This window comes from Colobus angolensis, unplaced genomic scaffold, assembly GCF_000951035.1.
Source record: "Colobus angolensis palliatus isolate OR3802 unplaced genomic scaffold, Cang.pa_1.0 Scaffold439, whole genome shotgun sequence".
In the NCBI taxonomy this organism is placed as follows: Eukaryota; Metazoa; Chordata; class Mammalia; order Primates; family Cercopithecidae; genus Colobus; species Colobus angolensis.
The window spans coordinates 340,526-360,838 of record NW_012117810.1 but is presented as its reverse complement, the minus strand read 5'-3'; the positions used below and the strand labels follow the sequence as shown (position 1 = coordinate 360,838).

General features: G+C 40.1%; 1 protein-coding gene across 1 annotated transcript in view; it reads left to right on the top strand.

Moving 5' to 3' along the window:
* SPTA1 (spectrin, alpha, erythrocytic 1) overlaps nucleotides 1-20,313 on the top strand; it is an 80,317-nt gene that overhangs the window by 30,768 nt on the left and 29,236 nt on the right. The window contains exons 22-39 of the mRNA XM_011957162.1: nucleotides 678-829; nucleotides 1,450-1,636; nucleotides 2,710-2,811; nucleotides 4,229-4,320; nucleotides 5,543-5,687; nucleotides 6,471-6,652; nucleotides 8,613-8,712; nucleotides 8,822-9,019; nucleotides 9,808-9,951; nucleotides 10,787-10,890; nucleotides 11,230-11,392; nucleotides 11,647-11,778; nucleotides 12,300-12,437; nucleotides 12,621-12,725; nucleotides 14,052-14,260; nucleotides 15,399-15,519; nucleotides 16,127-16,248; nucleotides 17,479-17,611. Of these exons, the coding sequence (XP_011812552.1) occupies nucleotides 678-829; nucleotides 1,450-1,636; nucleotides 2,710-2,811; nucleotides 4,229-4,320; nucleotides 5,543-5,687; nucleotides 6,471-6,652; nucleotides 8,613-8,712; nucleotides 8,822-9,019; nucleotides 9,808-9,951; nucleotides 10,787-10,890; nucleotides 11,230-11,392; nucleotides 11,647-11,778; nucleotides 12,300-12,437; nucleotides 12,621-12,725; nucleotides 14,052-14,260; nucleotides 15,399-15,519; nucleotides 16,127-16,248; nucleotides 17,479-17,611 (2,529 nt within the window). The remainder of the gene's footprint in view (nucleotides 1-677; nucleotides 830-1,449; nucleotides 1,637-2,709; nucleotides 2,812-4,228; nucleotides 4,321-5,542; nucleotides 5,688-6,470; nucleotides 6,653-8,612; nucleotides 8,713-8,821; nucleotides 9,020-9,807; nucleotides 9,952-10,786; nucleotides 10,891-11,229; nucleotides 11,393-11,646; nucleotides 11,779-12,299; nucleotides 12,438-12,620; nucleotides 12,726-14,051; nucleotides 14,261-15,398; nucleotides 15,520-16,126; nucleotides 16,249-17,478; nucleotides 17,612-20,313) is intronic.

Genomic DNA, 20,313 nt, shown 5'->3' with positions numbered 1-20,313 from the left:
TACTCTGATACCTAATTAATCTACAAAAATTCTTAAGAAGAAAAGAAAATAGTTTGGGCTATAGTTATTCCAAAGACAAGTAAATTTTTGGAGCGGCAGATGTTTCCTTGTCAAATAATGCATGGTAGTCCCTTTTTTCTTTGTCTAGGCCTCTTCATTATTTTTTGACGAAATTAACCTCAGAGTTTTGGTAGATGTAGCAACAGTTCAAAAATAAAAAAGTAAAATAACACTCAGGTATATGAATGTCAGAGCAATTCACATTTTTCAGACCTCTGCAAGAAGAATAGGGGAGAAGAAACTTTTGTGCAATATCCCCCTACACAGACGCTCCACTGCCAAGAAGTCCAGCTAGAACCTAGATCCATGTGTTTTTTGTAAATTCCTCATGAACAAAGTGCCCCATCATTAAAAGAGCCATCCTGGGTGTTTGAAAACCTCTCCAAAGTTAAGGGTCTAACATTATGTATCAAATTACTTGATTTCAGGGGCTTGTCTATGCAATTCTTCATTTCATTTCTTGGTCATATATGAAAATTATGTGCTACCCATTAGACACGGTTAGCTTATCTTTGCTATTAACCTGTGCCTGGGCCAAGAGACTTAGTGTTGAAGTCTCTCCCATTTGTTGCTTTTCCAATAATTAATGAAGGAGTGGGGATCTGCTCTCCCTTCAGGACTGGTGGAAGGTGGAAGCTGATGATCATCAGGGCTTTGTCCCAGCTGTCTATGTCAGAAGACTGGCCCACGATGAGTTCCCGACGCTCCCACAGAGGCGACGAGAAGAGCCAGGCAACATCGCCCAGCGCCAGGAGCAAATTGAGAACCTGTAAGTTCTGGAGCCTGGAGAACTGAAGAGTACTTGGCCAGACATTTTTGGCCGAAGACATTTCTTCTCATGACCCTGCATCTGTTAGATTCGAGATGCCACAGAAAATTCGAAGATTTTAAGAATTGAAAGTAAACCTAGAATCCTTTAAATGTTTCAGTTTCTTTTTGAGGAAAGGCAAGCCCAGAATCATTCTATCAATTTCCTGAGGTCAGACACTTCACAGAGCTCTTCTGATTCCCTGCCCCACATTCTTTCAAGGTTGTTAAAGTCTCCTGACATCTACATGAACTTCGTTTACTACACCAGGTTTTTCATATCCAGTTGTCAGTTACCATGTAAAAATGTCACTTTTATGAAATGGGGAAGGAATGCTGCCAGTCATACAATTGGGTCACTGGCATTTATACTATTCTTAAATGCAATACTATGTGTTTATCTTTTTGCCCCCAAGGCTTTTTTCCTTCTATCTTTATTTCCTCCTGTCTTCTACTGTTCTTTTGCTTTTGATTTGTTTTCCCTTTCATTTTTGTTCCTTGTTTCTCTCTGTTTGTCACTCAGCCTCTACTCTTCGGTATTTTCTCCTTCTTTTATTCTACTTTTCCCACTTCTCCATCCAGATACCGCTCCCTCCTGGATCGGGCAGAAGAACGCAGACGTCGTCTATTGCAACGTTACAATGAATTTTTATTGGCCTATGAGGCAGGAGACATGCTGGAATGGATTCAAGAGAAAAAGGCAGAAAACACTGGGGTGGAACTAGATGATGTTTGGGAGCTGCAGAAGAAGTTTGATGAGTTCCAAAAGGTGAGAAACAGGAACCTTCTCCAGACACCTTTTTGAAGGTAGACATCATTTCCTTTTATCCCACAGCTTATCCTACATGATCTTTTCATTTATTTCACACTGGTTATATATTCTCCCCAAAGCTATTGGCAGCTCTGTGGCTCAGATCTCCCTCTAGGTATTGTAGTTGTTAATAATTGGAAGGGAAATGCAGAGAAAACTAGTTACCCTAACTGCAGCCTTCAGTGCCTGCCACTCTAAAATCCTCCCTGGAGTGCTGGTCTTCCTGAATTCTTCACAACTTGCCCTATACTATACTTTGTTTCCAATGCCCAGGTTGGGATAAGGTATTGTTGTACCATGTGTAAAGTTTAATTATGGGGCAGAGTTTGGGGTGGAAAAAGGAAGAACCTGACCTGACACACGATTTCTAATTTTTTGCCTACCTAAAACCCTTTCAGCATTCTTTCTTCCATTAGATATTTTTCCATTATCTTAACTAGCAGTGAGTGTACATTCCTTGTTTTCTTTCTTTTTCTTTTGATATCTTCCACATGGGATTTAACACATACACACACGCACACACACAGACACACACACGAGGCGGGGGAGGAGAGAGAGCACACACACACACACACACACACACAGAGGGGGAGAGAGAGAGAGAGAGGGAGCGCACTCCCTAGAGCTGTTTCTTACAAATATCTCATAATACAGGCAGATAGTGACTCAGTTAAAGAAATTCTATAAAGCTGGACTTTGTACTGGTAGAAAAGGATGTTACACAGCTTGGGTATCAATCCCTCTAATGGCATAACTTAACCCAGGGGAGATTTTAAGAAATCTAGAAAAATGGCTATACTTCATACTGCAGATAAATAATAGTTTAACAAGTTTTGGATAGCCACTAGGTGTCAAGATCTTTAAGGATACTCTTCTCAGTGGCGGATTGGAGGAGAGGAGCTTGGTGTGTATTACAAGTGATGTTAGCAATGTTTTGCTATTTAGCCAAGTAGGGGCAGAGATGGACAGGTAAGTATGGTAGATTCTTGATGAGGGGATTTATACTGCTTTGGATGAATTTTCCCATTCAGGATTTGAAGACCAATGAGCCTCAGCTACGGGATATCAACAAAGTAGCTGATGATCTACTATTTGAAAGACTTCTAACACCAGAAGGAGCTCAAATCCGGCAGGTAACTAAGGCTCCCTCCATTCCTCCTCATTACCAGGTTGGGCTTTGGGAGTCCTCATTTCACTTCAACATGGAACTTTATATTCTGCAGATCCACTAGATCACGCAGAAGGTAACAGCAGTGTGGCATTGGCTATAGGAAAGACAAAGACAATAGCCCAAAAAGTCCCTGTATTTTTGTTGTCTAAATGAACTTAATTAAAGCAGGCTCATTTGCTAACATATATTGAGTGTCCTCCATGCCCTCACATTTGTCATTTCATGGATGGAGTGGGAAAGGAGACAAGAGTATTGGTAGCAGAAATTAAGATGTAGCTTTAAGAGGCAGTATTAGGAGGTTTAGGTAATATTACACTGGACATTAGTTAAATTAGATTTATATCATAGCTCTATTCTTGTCTGACTCTGTCCTCAGACAAGTCTCTTCATTTCTAAAAACCTCAGTTTCTATATCTGAAAAGCAAATATTGGATAGCACAATATCCAAATTATGATATCCAAACCTCCTTTTAATCTTCTGTACCAGGCTATATCAAATTAAACATAAAGTTTTTTCCTTACATGTCCACCCAATAATATAATTGAATTTGAATTGCAATTTTAGAATATGTACATTGGAACTGACCTAAAATTCTTAAATTATAACACATACTCACCTCTCTTTCACTGTCAAACACACAAGAGATACTCAATTACATGAATGCAAAGAAAATGCAGATAAAGAAGCTATGATAGTGGGAAGAGGTTGATTAAGAGAATTTGCTGGAAGACCCAGGTTCTGATCAACATGCTGAAGGAGGAGAATATAGGTCAGTAGAGATAGAGGAGAGGCCATTCTTGACCTGATTCAAATCTGGATCTGTGATTCCATAAAAGATCTAATGAACATTAATAAATGTTCAGTTAGTTCTCTGGATTGCCATAGGTCAGTGGGGATGAGTTTTCTGCCTGTTTTTATGGTAGTTGTTATGGGATATGAGGGAGAAGAAATACGAAGGGGAGCAATGTACTTACCCCCTATAGAAAGTAGGGCTTTAAGAGGCTACCTGGTTTATTCAATTCAGGATACAGAATTATTTGTCTTAGAGAAATGTGATCACTTCTAACTACCAAGGCAACACTTTCCACTCATGTTTTTGGAGTTTATTGTGTCGTCTTTGTAACAGCAAGCACTGATTACTACTCCAGAGTTGGTGGTTTCACCCTCTAACATCAGCTTCAGAAGAAATCACTTTCTCTGAGGCACTGGCAAAAATGAGACCCAAGCTCAAGCTGTCCAAGAAAGGAGCAAAGCTATGCAATTTCTGAAGAAAATAACATTAGAACAATTATGATTTAAATCTTGTCTTGTCTTCAGACACCACTGAGCCATGTGAGTTAGTTCTCCGTCTCAAGTCTGATGTTTTTGCCTCTTTTAGGAACTGAATGCCCGCTGGGGTTCCTTGCAGAGGCTTGCAGATGAACAGCGGCAGCTGCTGGGCAGTGCCCATGCTGTTGAGGTGTTTCACAGGTAAGAATTTTAACTCTAAAAAGCAGTGCTGCTTTACAACCCACTCACAAAACTTCTAAGTCTATTACTATGGTGGAACCGTAGATATTAATATAATCTTTCTTCCTGAGATGGAGATAATGTGCCAATAGAAAATTAGGCTTTTTAGTAGTATAATTCTCACTTTGCAAACGGGATACTCCCAGACAACCAACTTCAATTTTCTAATGCCTGGGCTTGGGCCTTGGAACACAATTAGTAGTCTGTATATGTTTCCATGAAAATGAATAAAACTTAGTCTGAGTGCAATGGCTCATAGCTGTAATCCCAGCACTTTGGGTGGCTGAGGCAGGAGGATTGCTTTAGGCCGAGAGTTGTAGACCAACCTGAGCAACAAAGCAAGACATTGTCTCTACAAAAAAATAAAAAATGAAAAATTAGCCCAGCGTGGTGGCACAGGCCTGCAGTCCCAGCTACTTGGGAGGCTGAGCTGGGAGGATCACTTGAGCCCAGGAAGCTGAGGCTGCAGTGGGCCTTGAACACGCCATTGCACTCCAGCCTATTGCAACAGAGTGAGACCCCTGTCTTTAAAATCAAAACAGAAAGAAAGAAACTTGAAGTTGAAACAAGAAGTTTAAGTAATTACATTTCTGAACTAGAAGCCAATAGTAGAGGACAACAGGCATCACATTGACTTACAGCTCATTCAACATTTTTCTTGTTTGATTTTCAAACTAAGAAACACAAAGACACATACAAACAAGTAAACAAACAAACAAAACAGAAACCAAACACCTTCATTGTGTATAAATGTATTTTTGATGATGCAGGGAAGGAAAAACAGACTCAGACAGGTCTGTGTGTTCAGAACGCTTAAGATGGAAAGCTATGCAATATGATAGTTAAGCATGTGACTGCCGTCAGATGGCCTGGTTCAAGCTTAGGCTCCACCATTCAGCAGTGATATAATCTTGAGAAAATACTTATCCTCTTTAGTCCTCAGTTTTCTGATCTATATAATGGGAATGGTAATAGTAACTATGCTTCTTGGAGTTGTGAAGATTAAACGAGCCTAAGTTTCTAGCACATAAAAAAGAATGATGGTAATTGGTAGGGGTTGGGGGTAGGGGATGGGGGATGTGAGGGTGGTGAGTGGTAGTGATGATAACTTTCTTGTAAGCCCCACTAGCCTGCCTCTGGTACATATCCTTACTTTTGAACTCTCTACTCTCTTGTATACCAGAGAAGCAGATGACACAAAGGAGCAGATTGAGAAGAAGTGCCAGGCCCTCAGTGCTGCAGACCCTGGCTCAGATCTGTTCAGTGTTCAGGCTCTTCAGCGACGGCATGAGGGCTTTGAAAGGGACCTCGTACCCCTGGGAGATAAGGTGAGAGAGGTCCTTCAAAGCTTTTCCAACACTTTCCACTTTATATTTAGCCCTATACGAATGCCCTCTTCTTTGGTTCTCTTTCTCAGTCTCTTATTCTTATATTTCTCTTTGTTTCATATTTGTTTTTGTACACTGTCCCTAAGGCAAGACCATGAAAAGGGTATGCCCCATGACCATTAACATGGGGAAAAGCTTGTTCAACTCTTGCTGTCTGAGTGAGCACCCTATATCCCCTTGCCTCTTTGATAGGTTGCAAGTGACCAGATCTTGTGGCAGCTAGGTGGAGGTAAGTAGCTCAGGAGAAATAGCAAATGTCCATATCCAGGATGATCAGGCCAATGCCTGAGCATGGTGCATGTTTTTCTTAGAAAGGAATTGAATGAGTTGTTTAATTCTGTTTCAACCCAAAAGTGTACTCTGGAGCTTGACAGATATACTCAGAGGCTTGGCATTATCATGCAGAACAAAAAGAAGCTCCTCGCATGAAGAATCAAGACCCTTGGGTTTCCTAATTGAGGTTGCCACTAACCAGCAGAGTCACTTAACCACTCTTCCCCCACAACCCTCTTATTTTTAAAAAGAAGTATGGTAATGCCAATTGTAACTACCTTAGGGAGTTATGTGGACTAAAAAGTTGATATTATTTTATAAAGTATTAAGACATACTTGTACATCACTGATGTCTATTTGAGAAGCTGAATACTGGGACCTAGGAGTCTCCTTTTGCTAAGATTCAGGTGTGTCTCTAGGCTGATTATCAGAGCTATTGTACCTCCCCAGGTGACCATATTGGGGGAGACAGCAGAGCGGCTCAGTGAGTCCCATCCGGATGCCACTGAGGACCTGCAGAGACAGAAAATGGAGTTGAATGAGGCCTGGGAAGACCTGCAGGGGCGCACAAAGGATCGTAAGGAGAGCCTAAATGAGGCCCAGAAATTCTACCTGTTCCTCAGCAAGGCCAGGTAGAGTGGGGTGGGTAATGTCCATGTCTGGCCTCTAAGTAGACTGTCTAGGAGTGGTTTGGGTGCAGATGCTGTTTACTGCTGAGTTTGGAGGGCACCACTACGTTCAAGTCTTACCTCTTGCAAGGTGTAAAAATTTCAGGTTTGAAACTTGAAGCAATAAAATACAAAGTTTGAAAGAATCTGAAGCCATCTAGGCCAATTCAGTAAGCTTCTGTAAATGTATACTATATATAAAGTACTATGTTGTGGGGTTTTAGAGTTTTGTTCTACTGAGGAGAGAGTAGTATTCAGTCTTCTACTGTATTCAGTATTCTGTTGAATACAAATAACTATGATAGAACGTAATGAAGCCCAAAACACACGTTATAACAAACAGCAGTGGGAATTCAGAGTTGGGTAGAAGAGATGATGCACTGCAGATAACATAACATTTTATTATAGCTTATCAATCAAAATTTTAACAGAATAGAAAACAAATCATGTAGACTGAAATGTGCAAACAAAGACATAATCATAAGAAAAGAAGAATAAGAATAAGAACATGTTTGGGTGGTAGGAGAAGTAGTAAGAGATAAACTTAAAACTACTGGGACCAAATTCCAGAGAATTGTGAATATCTTACTGAAGTCTAGACATTATCACAATCCAAAATTCACCTCACAAACATATAGTTTGTGGAACAGTTCCCATGTTCGGCTCCATCACATCAGTTCGCTGGGAGGAGCATTAGAGTTGAGGGTCCAGGAAGCTGTAGTGCTCAGTGCAATGCTTTTCAAGAAAAAAGGAGGCAAATTTTGGCAAATGACTGTAGTTCCTCTTGGAAATCCCCTCCTCAGTTCAGCACTGGAAAGCTATAGTTTTTGACAGAGTTTAAATACATAGCACTCACACCCATTCCAATGGTGCTTCCTTCCCTTTGTGAAGCTGTACTCCTCAGTATTTCACAGTAGTGTTTCCAGCCCCTGAGCAACATTAATATCTTCTTTTACCCCACATGACACTTTTGCTTTCAGTTTTGTTTTTTAATTGCTATTAGTGCCTATGATCTGTTTTTTGTTTTTGTTTTTGTTTTTCGTTCTTAACCTAAAGTGTGAATTCCTAGAAGGCACAGATATGACTTTTTCACAAATGTTTGGTACTTAGTAGGCACCCAATAAAATTTAGTTGCTTGAACAAATGAATTTACAAAAGAAGAGACCTCTCTTTTCCTAGAGCTAAGGGTTCCTGTTGAGCAAGCAAGAGTAATGACGTTCTTTATGAGATGCTTAATTTATCCATTATATATGCTTTAAAGTTAATGCATGGTTAAAATTTGCCTTTTAAGGAGATAGACCTTAGTTTTGCTTGTCTAACTTCCTGACTACTAAAAGGGTAGGGAAATAGGCCTTGATTTAATCAACAGTGTGGAGGCCTGTGTGTGTATGTGTATGTTGGCCAAAATACGTGCTAGATTTTCTTGAGAATAAAAGTAAGAGGAAAGACATGATTTCTTTGAGACTCTATAATAAGATGTATCTTCAAACCCTAGAAACCACTTAAAAGGAACAGTAACCAACAGAAGTAATGAAATATGTAACAGTCCAGGATTCCAGAGGTCTGGGTTCTATTGAAGAGGTCTGCTTTTAGTGGGCAGTCTGCTTCACATGGGCAAATTAATTATCTTTTCTAAGCTGACTTCTTTATCTCCATAATGAAAACAAAAAATTCCCAGAATCTCTGCAGGATTACTGCAAGAATTGATAAAGGTAATAAAAGTGAAGAGGCTTTCACATACAAGGGATTGTTATCATTAAGTGATATAATAAAAACAGCAAACCTAAGATCTGTGAAGCATATAAAGCCAGATAAAAAATATTATTCTGGAAATGTTTTCTGGAGAATGGAAAGCTGTAGGACAAACAGCACTGTAGCAAGTTGCAAGGTTTTCTTGTCGATTCCAATGTGTCTGTTTATCTAGGGATCTCCAGAATTGGATCAGCAGCATTGGCGGCATGGTATCATCACAGGAGCTGGCCGAAGACTTAACTGGCATAGAGATCTTGCTGGAGAAACATCAGGTATAACTACAAAAGCCATAGCCACTGATCACTTCACCTGAAACCTCTACTAATTTTAAAATTTCCAACGGAGTTGGCCTCACTGATTTCTTCCCCCTTTTGCCCACAGGAGCACCGTGCTGACATGGAGGCAGAGGCTCCCACCTTCCAGGCCTTAGAGGACTTCGGTGCAGAACTTATAGACAGTGGGCACCATGCTAGCCCTGAAATTGAAAAAAAGCTTCAAGCTGTCAGGCTAGAGAGAGATGATTTGGAGAAGGCTTGGGAACAACGCAAGAAGATCCTAGACCAGTGCCTGGAGTTGCAGGTACAGCAGATTTCCCAATTGTTAAGCAGGTTCAGTAGTCTTTTCTTCTATGCAATTTTATATGGTCATTACAGGCTCAGTTCACTAGACTTTCCACATTATAAACACAAAGGGAGCTCATCTCTTAAATACCTAGCATTGTACTATGCTTTCTATACCGATCATTGTCATATTCTCCACTCTTTCCTGTTAGAAGAGTCGAACAAAATGGTGATCAGTCCTGAACATGAGGTGGGTTGATTATCATTTATTGATTGATTGAAGAATTGGTTGTCTGATTTTTGTTGAGATTCTATCCTGTGGAGGCTCGGAGTGCCACAAAGATTAGTAAGATAGTTTCCCACTTCTTAAATAGTGAAATTAGACATATAGACAGATTTTACTAGTGTGGTGAGATGATTATTAATAAAACAAAACATTTGAGTGCTTTGAGGCTAAAGAACAAGAAGTGATTAAAGCTTTTGGGGGAAATGAGCGGTTGTGTCACAGGCTACCCTGAAGGATAACATTTCACAGAGTCTTAAGGAAATGATCAGACAGTATTAACAAGGTTTAAGAACTAGGAAACAGCACCCCAGAAATTGGAGGTAGCTTATACATAAACATAAAGTGTATGTTTGGGAAAGAGGAAAAGTTCCAGTACAGCTAAGATTTGTCACATGAGTGTGTCTTGGAAGATGCTAAGTACTCCTTGCAAAACCCTTTGTGTCACGATCATGAAAGGTGTAACATCATTTCCTTCACACCACCTGGACGACACCATACCCCTCTCATTTAATTCCTCGTAGATGTTCCAAGGGAACTGTGATCAAGCTGAGAGCTGGATGGTGGCACGTGAGAATGCCCTGAGGTCAGATGACAAAGATTCCTTAAGCAGTCTGGAGGCCTTGAAGAAGAAACAGGATGATTTGCACAAAGCAATCACTGCCCAGGTAATAATGACTAGTAAAGGAGTTAATATAATAATCCATAGTAGTAATAACAGAAATCCTATACATTTGTCTGGTTTTATAATTTACAAACATTTTGATTTGCATTTTTTTTTTTTGAGATGGAGTCTCATTCTGTCACCCAGGATGGAGTGCAGTGGTGCGATCTTGGCTGACTGCAACCTCTGCCTCCCGGGTTCAAGTGATTCTCCTGCCTCAGCCTCCTGAATAGCTGGGATTACAGACACCCACCACCATGCTCAGCTAATTTTTGTACTTTTAGCAGAGACAGGGTTTCACCATGTTAGCCAGGCTGGTCTCAAACTCCTGACCTCAAGTGATCTACACACCTCGGCCTCCCAAACTGCCAGGATTACAGGTGTGAGCCACCATGCCCTGCCCTGATTCCTGTTTGCTTCTTACAGAAAAACTGAGACAGGCAGGGTAGCCTGACACTTGACATTGTTTCACCCAAGTCACATGCAGCAAGTGGACTCTCTTACTTTAAATCCAGCATTCTAAACTCTGACTTTTAGGATTGAAAATGACTTTATATAGTATTTCAGCGTCTCACTCAATACAGGATCCACCCTCTACAATGGTCATGAGAAGTGTCTGTTCTTTAGGGAACTCAGTACCACACAAGTAGCCCATTATTAGATGTTTCTCCACCTGTTAAGTTGAAACCCACTTCCCTGTAAGGCATTTATTGTTTGACCCTGAGTATATCTTCTGAATCCACAAAGGATAATACCTTTATTCTTTTCTAGGAGGGAGTCTGGGATTGCACCAAGGGCCTAATCTCCAGGCATCTGGGCTCTTTCCTTTTCCTTTTTAGGAAGGGAAGATCACTGACCTAGAACATTTTGCTGAGCGCCTCATTGCTGATGAACACTATGCCAGAGAAGAGATTGCTACTCGGCTCCAACGTGTACTAGACAGGTCAGGCCTGAGTGATTGTTTTATGTACTACAGGAAGATGTAGCAAACTGACCTCTTTGCTAGCACTGAGATGGGGGAATACTCTGACTTCCTGTCATTTCTAGGTGCCTAAAACTATCTTGACACCTATGCAGACTTTCTGACTTAGATTTATGGGATGAAAAACATGAAAGATACCTTAGAAATTAACTGGCTTTACCACTGCATTTTATATCTGAAAATAATAAGACTGTGTGAGAAGAAAAGAGGCATGTTGGCAAACGGGAAGATTTATGGATATGGAATCAGAGCATGGGAAGGGTGGAGGAGGGCATAGAGTGATTTGGCTCCATCCTCTAGATGGAAGGCTCTCAAAGCGCAACTGACTGCTGAGCAGACAAAGCTTGGAGACCAAGCCGACCTAAAACAATTCTACCGTGATCTTGAGGAGCTAGAAGAATGGATCAGTGAGATGCTGCCCACAGCCTGTGATGAATCCTACAAAGACCCCACTAACATTCAGGCAAGTTCAAAATAGGAATCTTGGAAAATTTCACCATTCTGAGCTTTTTGGTTGGATAGTCATCACCCTTTCTGACTGTTTAGGTTACCATGCCTGCTCTCAGAGACTTCAGAGTCTGATTTGGAGCAGGTTCCTCAGAAGTCACCATCACCTCAGTTGTGATAGAAATATTAGCCCTTCCTTTTAAATATCATTTACCTTATCTTGTCTCCATAAATAAAAATATAATATAATTTCTGTTCGTTTCCCTTCAGAGGAAATACCTGAAGCACCAGGCCTTTGCAAATGAAGTCTATGGCCGAGCTGACCAGGTGGATGCCACCATCAACCTGGGGCGCTCCCTGATTGAGCGTAGCACGTGTGATTGCGATGAAGAGGCCATGAAGGTAAAGCTCAGGATGAGTTTTGGGCTATAAAGGCACATGAGGAGGAATCATTTACTCTTTCAATGTTCCATGAGTAGAGATACAAAATATGTTCTGTGACCATATCACAGAAGAACAATCTTCCCTCTGATTGTTGCACAAAGAAGGAGAAAAGGAGTGATGCCCAGACCTTGTCACTCCTATCATACTCATACCTGGAACTCTAAGAAAGCTCTAGGCTTAATTCCAAAGTCTTATCATGCTTGTTTTACATTTTCTATCCCTTCTGTTAATAGATTTTTGGCATTTGTGTGTCAGTCTCTTTACTCAACACAGGACCCTTTTTTTGAACTTTCTGTTTTATCCCACAACTCCTATTGTTTTCCCAGATTAAGTATAACTGGTTTGAAATGTATGATATTCAAGTATCAGCAAATTTTGGCTAGTTCCTGCCTTCACAACCTTCCTACATTATTCTCTCAAGTAGTCACAAGGCCCAGGATCCTAAAGATTGTAATGACTCCTCACTGTCCTTGGGTTAGGAGCAACTGGAACAGCTGAAGGAACATTGGGATTATCTACTTGAGAAAACAAATGACAAAGGGCAGAAGCTCAATGAGGCCAGTCGTCAACAGAGGTTCAACACAAGCATCCAGGACTTTGAGTTCTGGCTCTCAGAGGTAATTGCACCTGGAAACAGTAGAGGCAAAAGAGTTTAACACATACTTGTCAGACAAATGAATATCTACATGAGCAATTTCCTTGACCTTTCCTGGGAAAAGTTTGGAGACATAGCTGCTGATCTTATTTTCCTTAAAGGCAGTTTCACCTGGCAGCTTTATTGCTTATTTCTCTATTTCCAGGCAGAGACATTGCTGGCCATGAAAGATCAGGCCAGGGACTTGGCTTCAGCAGGAAACCTACTCAAGAAGCATCAGCTACTGGAGACAGAGATGTTGGCTCGAGAGGTAAGTAGTGCTGGCATACCATTCCTCTGGGCAGAATAGAAATATTTCTGGCTTTTCTCCATCCCATCTTAGGAGACCATTTGAAAACACAGCCTTGCAAAATTGTTCTTAGTGTTCTCAACCAGCAGTCATTTTAACTAGGTAAAATTAATGGGCTGTGAAGCCATTAAAACTGTCACTGATAATCAATTATCACTAAACTATAGACTCTAAGATTCCAGAAAGTGGACGCTAAAAACTATCTTTTTTATCTTTTACTGATGCATACATATAAGCCAATTATCTTTCCAGCTATATATTTGATCTGGTCTTCAAAAGAAAGTGGAAGTTTATAGAATTACAAACAAAAAATCAGACGGGGGCATGTGAAATGAAGTTGAACTACACATACACTCTGGAAATCCTGTCAAGGATTCCAGTTGCATCCTAACAGCAACCAAAAATTTGTCCTGAGAGCAGTGATAAAAATACTGACAGTTGTTAATTTTATACTGAAGAATTTTATAATTATCGGTTTTACTTGATAATACAGATACAGAAAAGGAAGGAGGTCAAAGGCCTTTGGACTTGGTGATGTCTCCTATGACATCACTAGGGGGCTGGGTTAGAATAGGAGGAGACACAGAAGAGGTAGGTGTGTTCAATGGGCAGCTAAGAATGTTGCCCATAGAGTAGCTCCAGCTGAATATTGAATCAATCAATCTGTGGCTGCCAAAGTTGGTACTGTCAAATCAATCAATCTGTGGCTGTCAAAGTCAGTATAAGACAGTCTTGTATGGGAACAAATGATTGCCTGCCAAGATTTTCCTTTTTTTTTTTTTTTGGTACCAGTTCAAGCAATTCTCCTGCCTCAGCCTCCCGAGTAGCAGGGATTACAGGCATGCGCCAGCATGCTCAGCTAATTTTTGTATTTTTAGTAGGGACGGGGTTTCACCATGTTGGCCATGCTGGTCTTGAACTCCTGACCTCTTGATCCACCTGTCTTGGCCTCCCAAAGTGCTGGGATTACAGGCATGAGCCACGCACACAGCCGATTTTCTTTTTTAGTTGGGGAGAGAAGGCAAATACTGAAAACATCAGAAGGAGAAACAGGACACAGGCTAAATATACAGTTTGAGTAATGTAGTAATGCTAACTCTATTGCTCTCACATATGGCCCTTCTCCAACCTGAACATATGCTAACATGTATAACACATAATCAAATTCCATATCTTTAAAAGCTATCCATTTGGCCCAATCTTTGAGCCAGACCAGCTATTGTTAAATTGTGGGATCTGAGTAATGCCTGTACTATACTATTCACTGAGTATCCTGAGACTTTCTAGGATGCACTCAAGGACCTGAATACATTGGCTGAAGATTTGCTCTCCAGCGGGACTTTCAACGTTGATCAGATTACAGAGAAAAAAGATAGTGTCAACAAGCGTTTCCTGAATGTCCAAGACTTGGCAGCTGCACACCATGAAAAACTGAAAGAGGCCTATGCCTTGTTCCAGTTCTTCCAGGATCTAGATGATGAAGAATCCTGGATAGAGTATGTGCCACCAGCTCAAAATGTGTGGATAATCGAAACAAGTAGATAATCCACCAAACTTGTTCCAATTTATGCTGAAATGAAATGTGTAATTGTTTCTTGAAGATAGTATTACTTCATGTTTGCCTCAGCTTACAGTTAACATTGGTTTTATTTTTCCCAAATTCCCCTACTGGATGCAAGCCAGAGAATGACAGGTGTGGAGGAAGTGAGGAGCAGTTAACATACTTGACAGGAACAAAACTAAGAAGCCATCTGCATTTGCTCTGTAGTTCATAGAATGCTGTACAATACTCAGAGAGACACCTGGGCATTTACACAGCTGATCAGATCCTTGTCATTCTATATCCAGTACATCTTATATGATGCTGAGTTGGACACCCAAAAGAGAATATTACAAAGTATCTGCCATGATTTCATTACTCATCCTATTTTTGTTGTAAAATATGATGGGAAAATCTTAGCAAATCACAATATTTTGCCTACTTCCAATTTAACCTGCCTCATCATGCTTCTCTTCTACAAAGCTGCTAATTCTTATGAGTAATCAATAAATTAGAGGGAAGCACAGTGCATAGGGCAACAAACAACGTGTTTTCAAATCGTTTTTGGATAAGATCATAAGATAGAATAATCTTGTCCATGTAGTCTTCGACTGTGCTTCATGGTGACGCTCAAACATTTTATACTTGGAAGCATCCCAACTGCCATGACTCCTATGAAATCAGCTCTTTATACCATTCTAGCTGAATTTATTATTGACATTAATAAATGAAAATAACAAAATCCATGGAGGTCATTTATAACTTTCATGTTTTTCTGAAATAGGAAACATTAATGTATATTCTTGAACAAACAACAGAGAATACACAGGTGGACAGGCAAAGAGACTAATGGAAAGGTTGTTACAGTTGTGCCTATGGTGGAGATCAGTAAGTTACTTTAATTTGTATTGGCTAAGTCAGAAGTTTTGCTGCAAGCCTCTTCCACTAATTATATTTTCAGTCATTGGCAACAAGGTATTACAGAATTTACAACCACCCTCACCACCAGTCACACACACTCTTAGAAAGCTATTGCTGTAGGATGACCTTGGATGTCTAGACTCCAACCTTTCTGTTTCCTTCCTTGATTTTAGGGAGAAGTTGTTACGAGTGAGCTCCCAGGACTATGGGAGAGATCTTCAGGGTGTACAGAACTTGCTGAAGAAGCACAGACGCCTAGAGGGGGAGCTGGTGGCACATGAGCCTGCCATCCAGGTAGGAATAGAATACCAGACCTGAAAATATAGAAATCATCTTATAGCAACCTGTCATGTTACAGATAAATAAGAGGGTGCTATAAAATGTGAAAGTAGGATGTCAAGGTCAGAGAGAATTAGTCAAAGAGTTTACAAATATTCTTTTCTCTTCCACATTTAGTCTCCTATAAGTAGAAGAGTTCTGAACAAGAACCCATGCTCTTCCCTGGAAGGAACACTTCTAACACTCCTGGGGAGTGATTGACAGTTGGGAGCAGATTGGGACATCTGGGAAAACTATACTTGAGCCAACCGAGAAGAAGGCAACTCTGGGTCTGACTTGGCAGCAGGATCACTCTGTGACCATGAATAGACCAAAAAGCAGATTATGGAGAGTAGCCTAGTGCAAGTATTGATATATTTGCCAAAATACTTGGGAACGTTTAGCATAGTAAATCTTGTTGCAGTTTTCATCATTCTCCCTGGACTTTCAGGACCCTCACAAAGTCCCGTGGAGTTTATAAATAATCTGGAGGGTAGGATGGGCTAGATACTTTGATAAGGGACTATGGCTAAATGGGGAGAGATTGTGAGGTAATGGAACATGAATCGGAGTTATTCTTCAGAATGTGCTGGATATGGCAGAGAAGCTGAAAGACAAGGCTGCTGTGGGGCAAGAGGAGATCCAGTTGCGGCTGGCTCAGTTTGTTGAACATTGGGAGAAACTCAAAGAGTTGGCCAAGGCCCGGTGAGTGGGATATAGAAGGCCCAGTTCGCTTCCTGGATTTTGGATGTTGGGAGGATACTTACGTGCCTGCTCAGCGTTGTCTGCTCTCCCCAACTACCCATCTATCTCCTTAAGTCCTTTCTCAAATGCCAAGTCTACCACAAAACTTTCCTCCATATACCCCAGGCAATATGATCACTGCCTCTGTTCTAAATCTACCTCTCCTTCTGCATTTACATGCAGCCGTCTTTTACTATTGTTTTCCTACATGTGTTATCCTTCATATCAGGTTACTAGCCACACATCTGTTTTGCTTTATCTCCCAGTTTTCATACTATATGCAGCCCTTAGTAATGTAAGGATGAAGAATTATTTTCCCCTATAGCCATATAGCCAATTTGAACCACATACACAATGTATTAGTCCATTCTCACATTGATGTAAAGAACTACCTGAGACTGGGCAATTTATGAAGAAAAGAGGTTTAATCCACTCACAGTTTCATAGACTGTACAGGAAGCATGATTGGGAGGCCTTGGGAAACTTACAGTCATGGCAAAAGGCAAAGTGGAAAGACGTACATCCTACCAAGGCAGAGTAGGGAGCATGCGTGGGCGCGGGGAGTGCTAAACACTTTTAAAACATCAGATCTTGCAAGAACTCACTCGCTATCGTGAAAACTGCAAGGAGGAAATCTGTCCCCATGATCCAATCACCTCCCACCAGGCCCCTCCACTGACACATAGGGATTACAGTTCAAGATGAGATTTGGGTGGCGAAACGGAGTCAAACCACATCACACATACAGCCAAATATAACAATTTCTGTCTGTAATTCCATTTTTCCTGGAGGGCTAAAAGGGAGATTCTGGCACTTTGTGGCGCCTTCATCATATACGAAAGAAGGCAGTGCTCAGAGTAGAAAGAGACATTGTGTCGCTGCTGATATTCTCCAACACTGAAGTCATCATTTCCCTTTTTTGGCTAGGGGGGTTTCCTCCCTCCAACAAAGTTTCTTAGACAGTAGAAGGTGCCACAAAATGAACTTCTAGGGAAGGAGTCTCCTCCATTTCACAGCAGATCTTCACCACTAACTAGTAGGCACATATCATATTGTGTTGAGGCCCAGTTCAACTGTGGCTACCTTGTGAGAATAAGCTGGTCTGCCTGAATGAGATTGTGCCACCCCCCTGTACTCCCACTGCTTACCAGTTTGTTCTTATCCTCACTGGGGCTTGTCACCTTGTTATAGAGGACTTCAGTTGGAAGAATCCCTTGAATACTTGCAATTCATGCAGAATGCTGAGGAAGAGGAAGCTTGGATCAATGAAAAGAATGCTATGGCTGTCCGAGGAGATTCTGGAGATACATTAGCTGCTACTCAGGTGAGGAACAGAAAGAATGAATCAATTTTCTTCTCTTCAATTTGGTTATTTTCTTGGATAGTCAGTGTTTTTACCTGTAATATTAGGACATTTTTCTGGTGAAAGAAGATGAAGGAAATATGAATAATCCCAACAGTATTAAATACGAAAAATTAAAGTCCAAGCATGTAGGTGACTTGCCCAAGATTAAGGAATCAATCAGGTGTGAAGGCAGAACTCAAATCTTAATTCCATAATCTATGATCTGTCTATAAGTCAAAGAAATAATGGTTAAAGACCTTTCCTTACAAGTCAGATTCCTTATAGATTATAGTTTTTGTAAGGAGTCCCTTAAATTTTCATGTTAAATTGATTTGGAAAAATATCTTCTTATGTCTGGACATTGGCTGCAGTTTCAACAAAATATAATTTTAGGAAGAAGGTCTTACTGGACAAAATAGTTCCACAATTTATAGACATCCTTTTAAATGCAGGATTGGGTTTCTCTATAAAGAAATGAACAAGTAATCAGTGTGATCTTGAGTTAATGTAAATTTTGACAACTTTTGAGAGTGATTACAAACAATAATGTATTAGGAGTTTGGAAACTATGCCTAGTAACCCTAAAAATTGGGAATTTACCAAGAACTCTTTGTAGAGATTAATTCACTTTAATGTGATGACATAAGGAAAGGCTTAGATTTGCAAAAGATAGCTTAAACCTATACAACATGTAATTCAAATTATCAGCTCCTCTTATTTGTAAGTCTTTTGGATCATGTGTGTGCACCCCACTGCACACATTCAAGCATTTTAAGGCTTCCTATCAAATGCTTTCAAAGGCTTCCCTTTCTTTAAAACAGAACTTTTTTTTGTTTGTTTCATTTTGTTTTGTTTTTGAGATGGAGTCTTGCTCTGTCTTCCAGCCTGGAGTGCAGTGGTGCAATCTCAGTTCACTGCAAGCTCTGCCTCCTGGGTTCACGCCATTCTCCTGCCTCAGCCTCCCAAGTAGCTGGGACTACAGGTGCCTGTCACCATGCCAGGCTAATTTTTTTGTATTTTTATTAGAGAAGGGGTTTCACCATGTTATCCAGGATGGTTTCGATCTCCTGACCTCGTGATTCACCCACCTTGGCCTCCCAAAGTGCTAGGATTACAGGCATTAAAACAGAACTTTTTAGTTTGAGAATTATAGATTCACATGCAGTTATAAGAAATAATACCAACAGAATCTTGTGTCCTTTACCAAGTTTTCTCTAATGGAAACATCCAGAAAAGCAGTATATCATAAATGGGATATTGGCATTGTCAAGATTCGGTTAAGATTCAGAAGGTTACCATCATTACAAGGATAGCTGATGTTGCTTTTTTATAGCCACCTCCTCTTCCTGCCTCTTTAAACTGTGGCAACCAAGAGTCTGTTCTACATTTCTGTAAGTTTGTCATTTCCATGCTGCTATACAAATGAACTCACATAGTATGATGTAACTTTTGAAGATCGACCTTTTCACTCAGCACCATACTCTGGTGATTAATTTTGGTTATTGTGTATAGCAATAGTTCATTCCTTCTTATTGCTGAGCAGTGTCATGGTAAAAGTATATCACAGTTGAACCACTCACCTGATGAGGGGTGTCTGAACTGTTTCTACTTTTTGATGACTGTGAGAAAAGCCACTATAAATATTCATGCACAAATTTTAATGCAAACATAAGTCTATTTCTCTGGGATAAATGTACAGAACCCCAATCACTGAACCATATGGTAACTGCCTATTTAGTTTTGGACCAAAAAAAAAAAAAGCCAAGTTGCTTTCCTGTTTGTATGGCTATAACATTTTACTCTCTTAACAACAATGCATAAATGATGTAGTTCCTCTATATCCCTGCTGGCATTCTGTGTTGTCACTGCTTTTATTTTAGCCATTCAAATAGATATATAATGATATCTCGTTGTAGTTTGTATGTGCATTTCCTTAATGGATAATGATGTTTTACATGTTCGTCATGTGTTTATTTGAAATCTGTATATTTTCTTCAATGAAATGTCTCTTTGTCCACTTTCTAATTGAATTGTTAGTTTGTTCATTTTGAAATGCTTTATTGTGACAAGAACACTGAACATTAGATCTACTCTCTTAATACATTTATACATTTATAACATATTATTGTTGACCATAGGTACAATGTTGTAGGCTGTATAGAAACGTTCTCAAGCGTTTTCATCTTGCTTGACAATGTCAATATCCCGTTTATGGTGAAACCCTTTCTCTACTAAAAATATATTATGCCTTATGATTAGCAAAACTTCAATTTTTTTCTCAGCCTCTGGTAATTAGCATTTCATTCTTTGATTTTATAAATTTGTCTACCTCATATAGGTGGAATCATGTAGCATGTGTCTTTCTATAATTGGCTTATTTTGCTTGGCGTAATGTCCTCAAGGTTCATCTATGTTGTCATACATTGCATAACTTTCTTATTTTTTTTTTTTTATTATTATACTTTAAGTTCTAGGGTACATGTGCATAGCGTGCAGGTTTGCTACATATGTATACTTGTGCCATGTTGGTGTGCTGCACCCATCAACTCGTCAGCACACATCAATTCATCATTTATATCAGGTATAACTCCCACCAGATCTTCTTTGTACCTCTGGCAAATTCGACTGTGAATCCGTCTGGTCCTGGATTTTTTTTTTTTTTTTTTTTTTTTTTTATTATA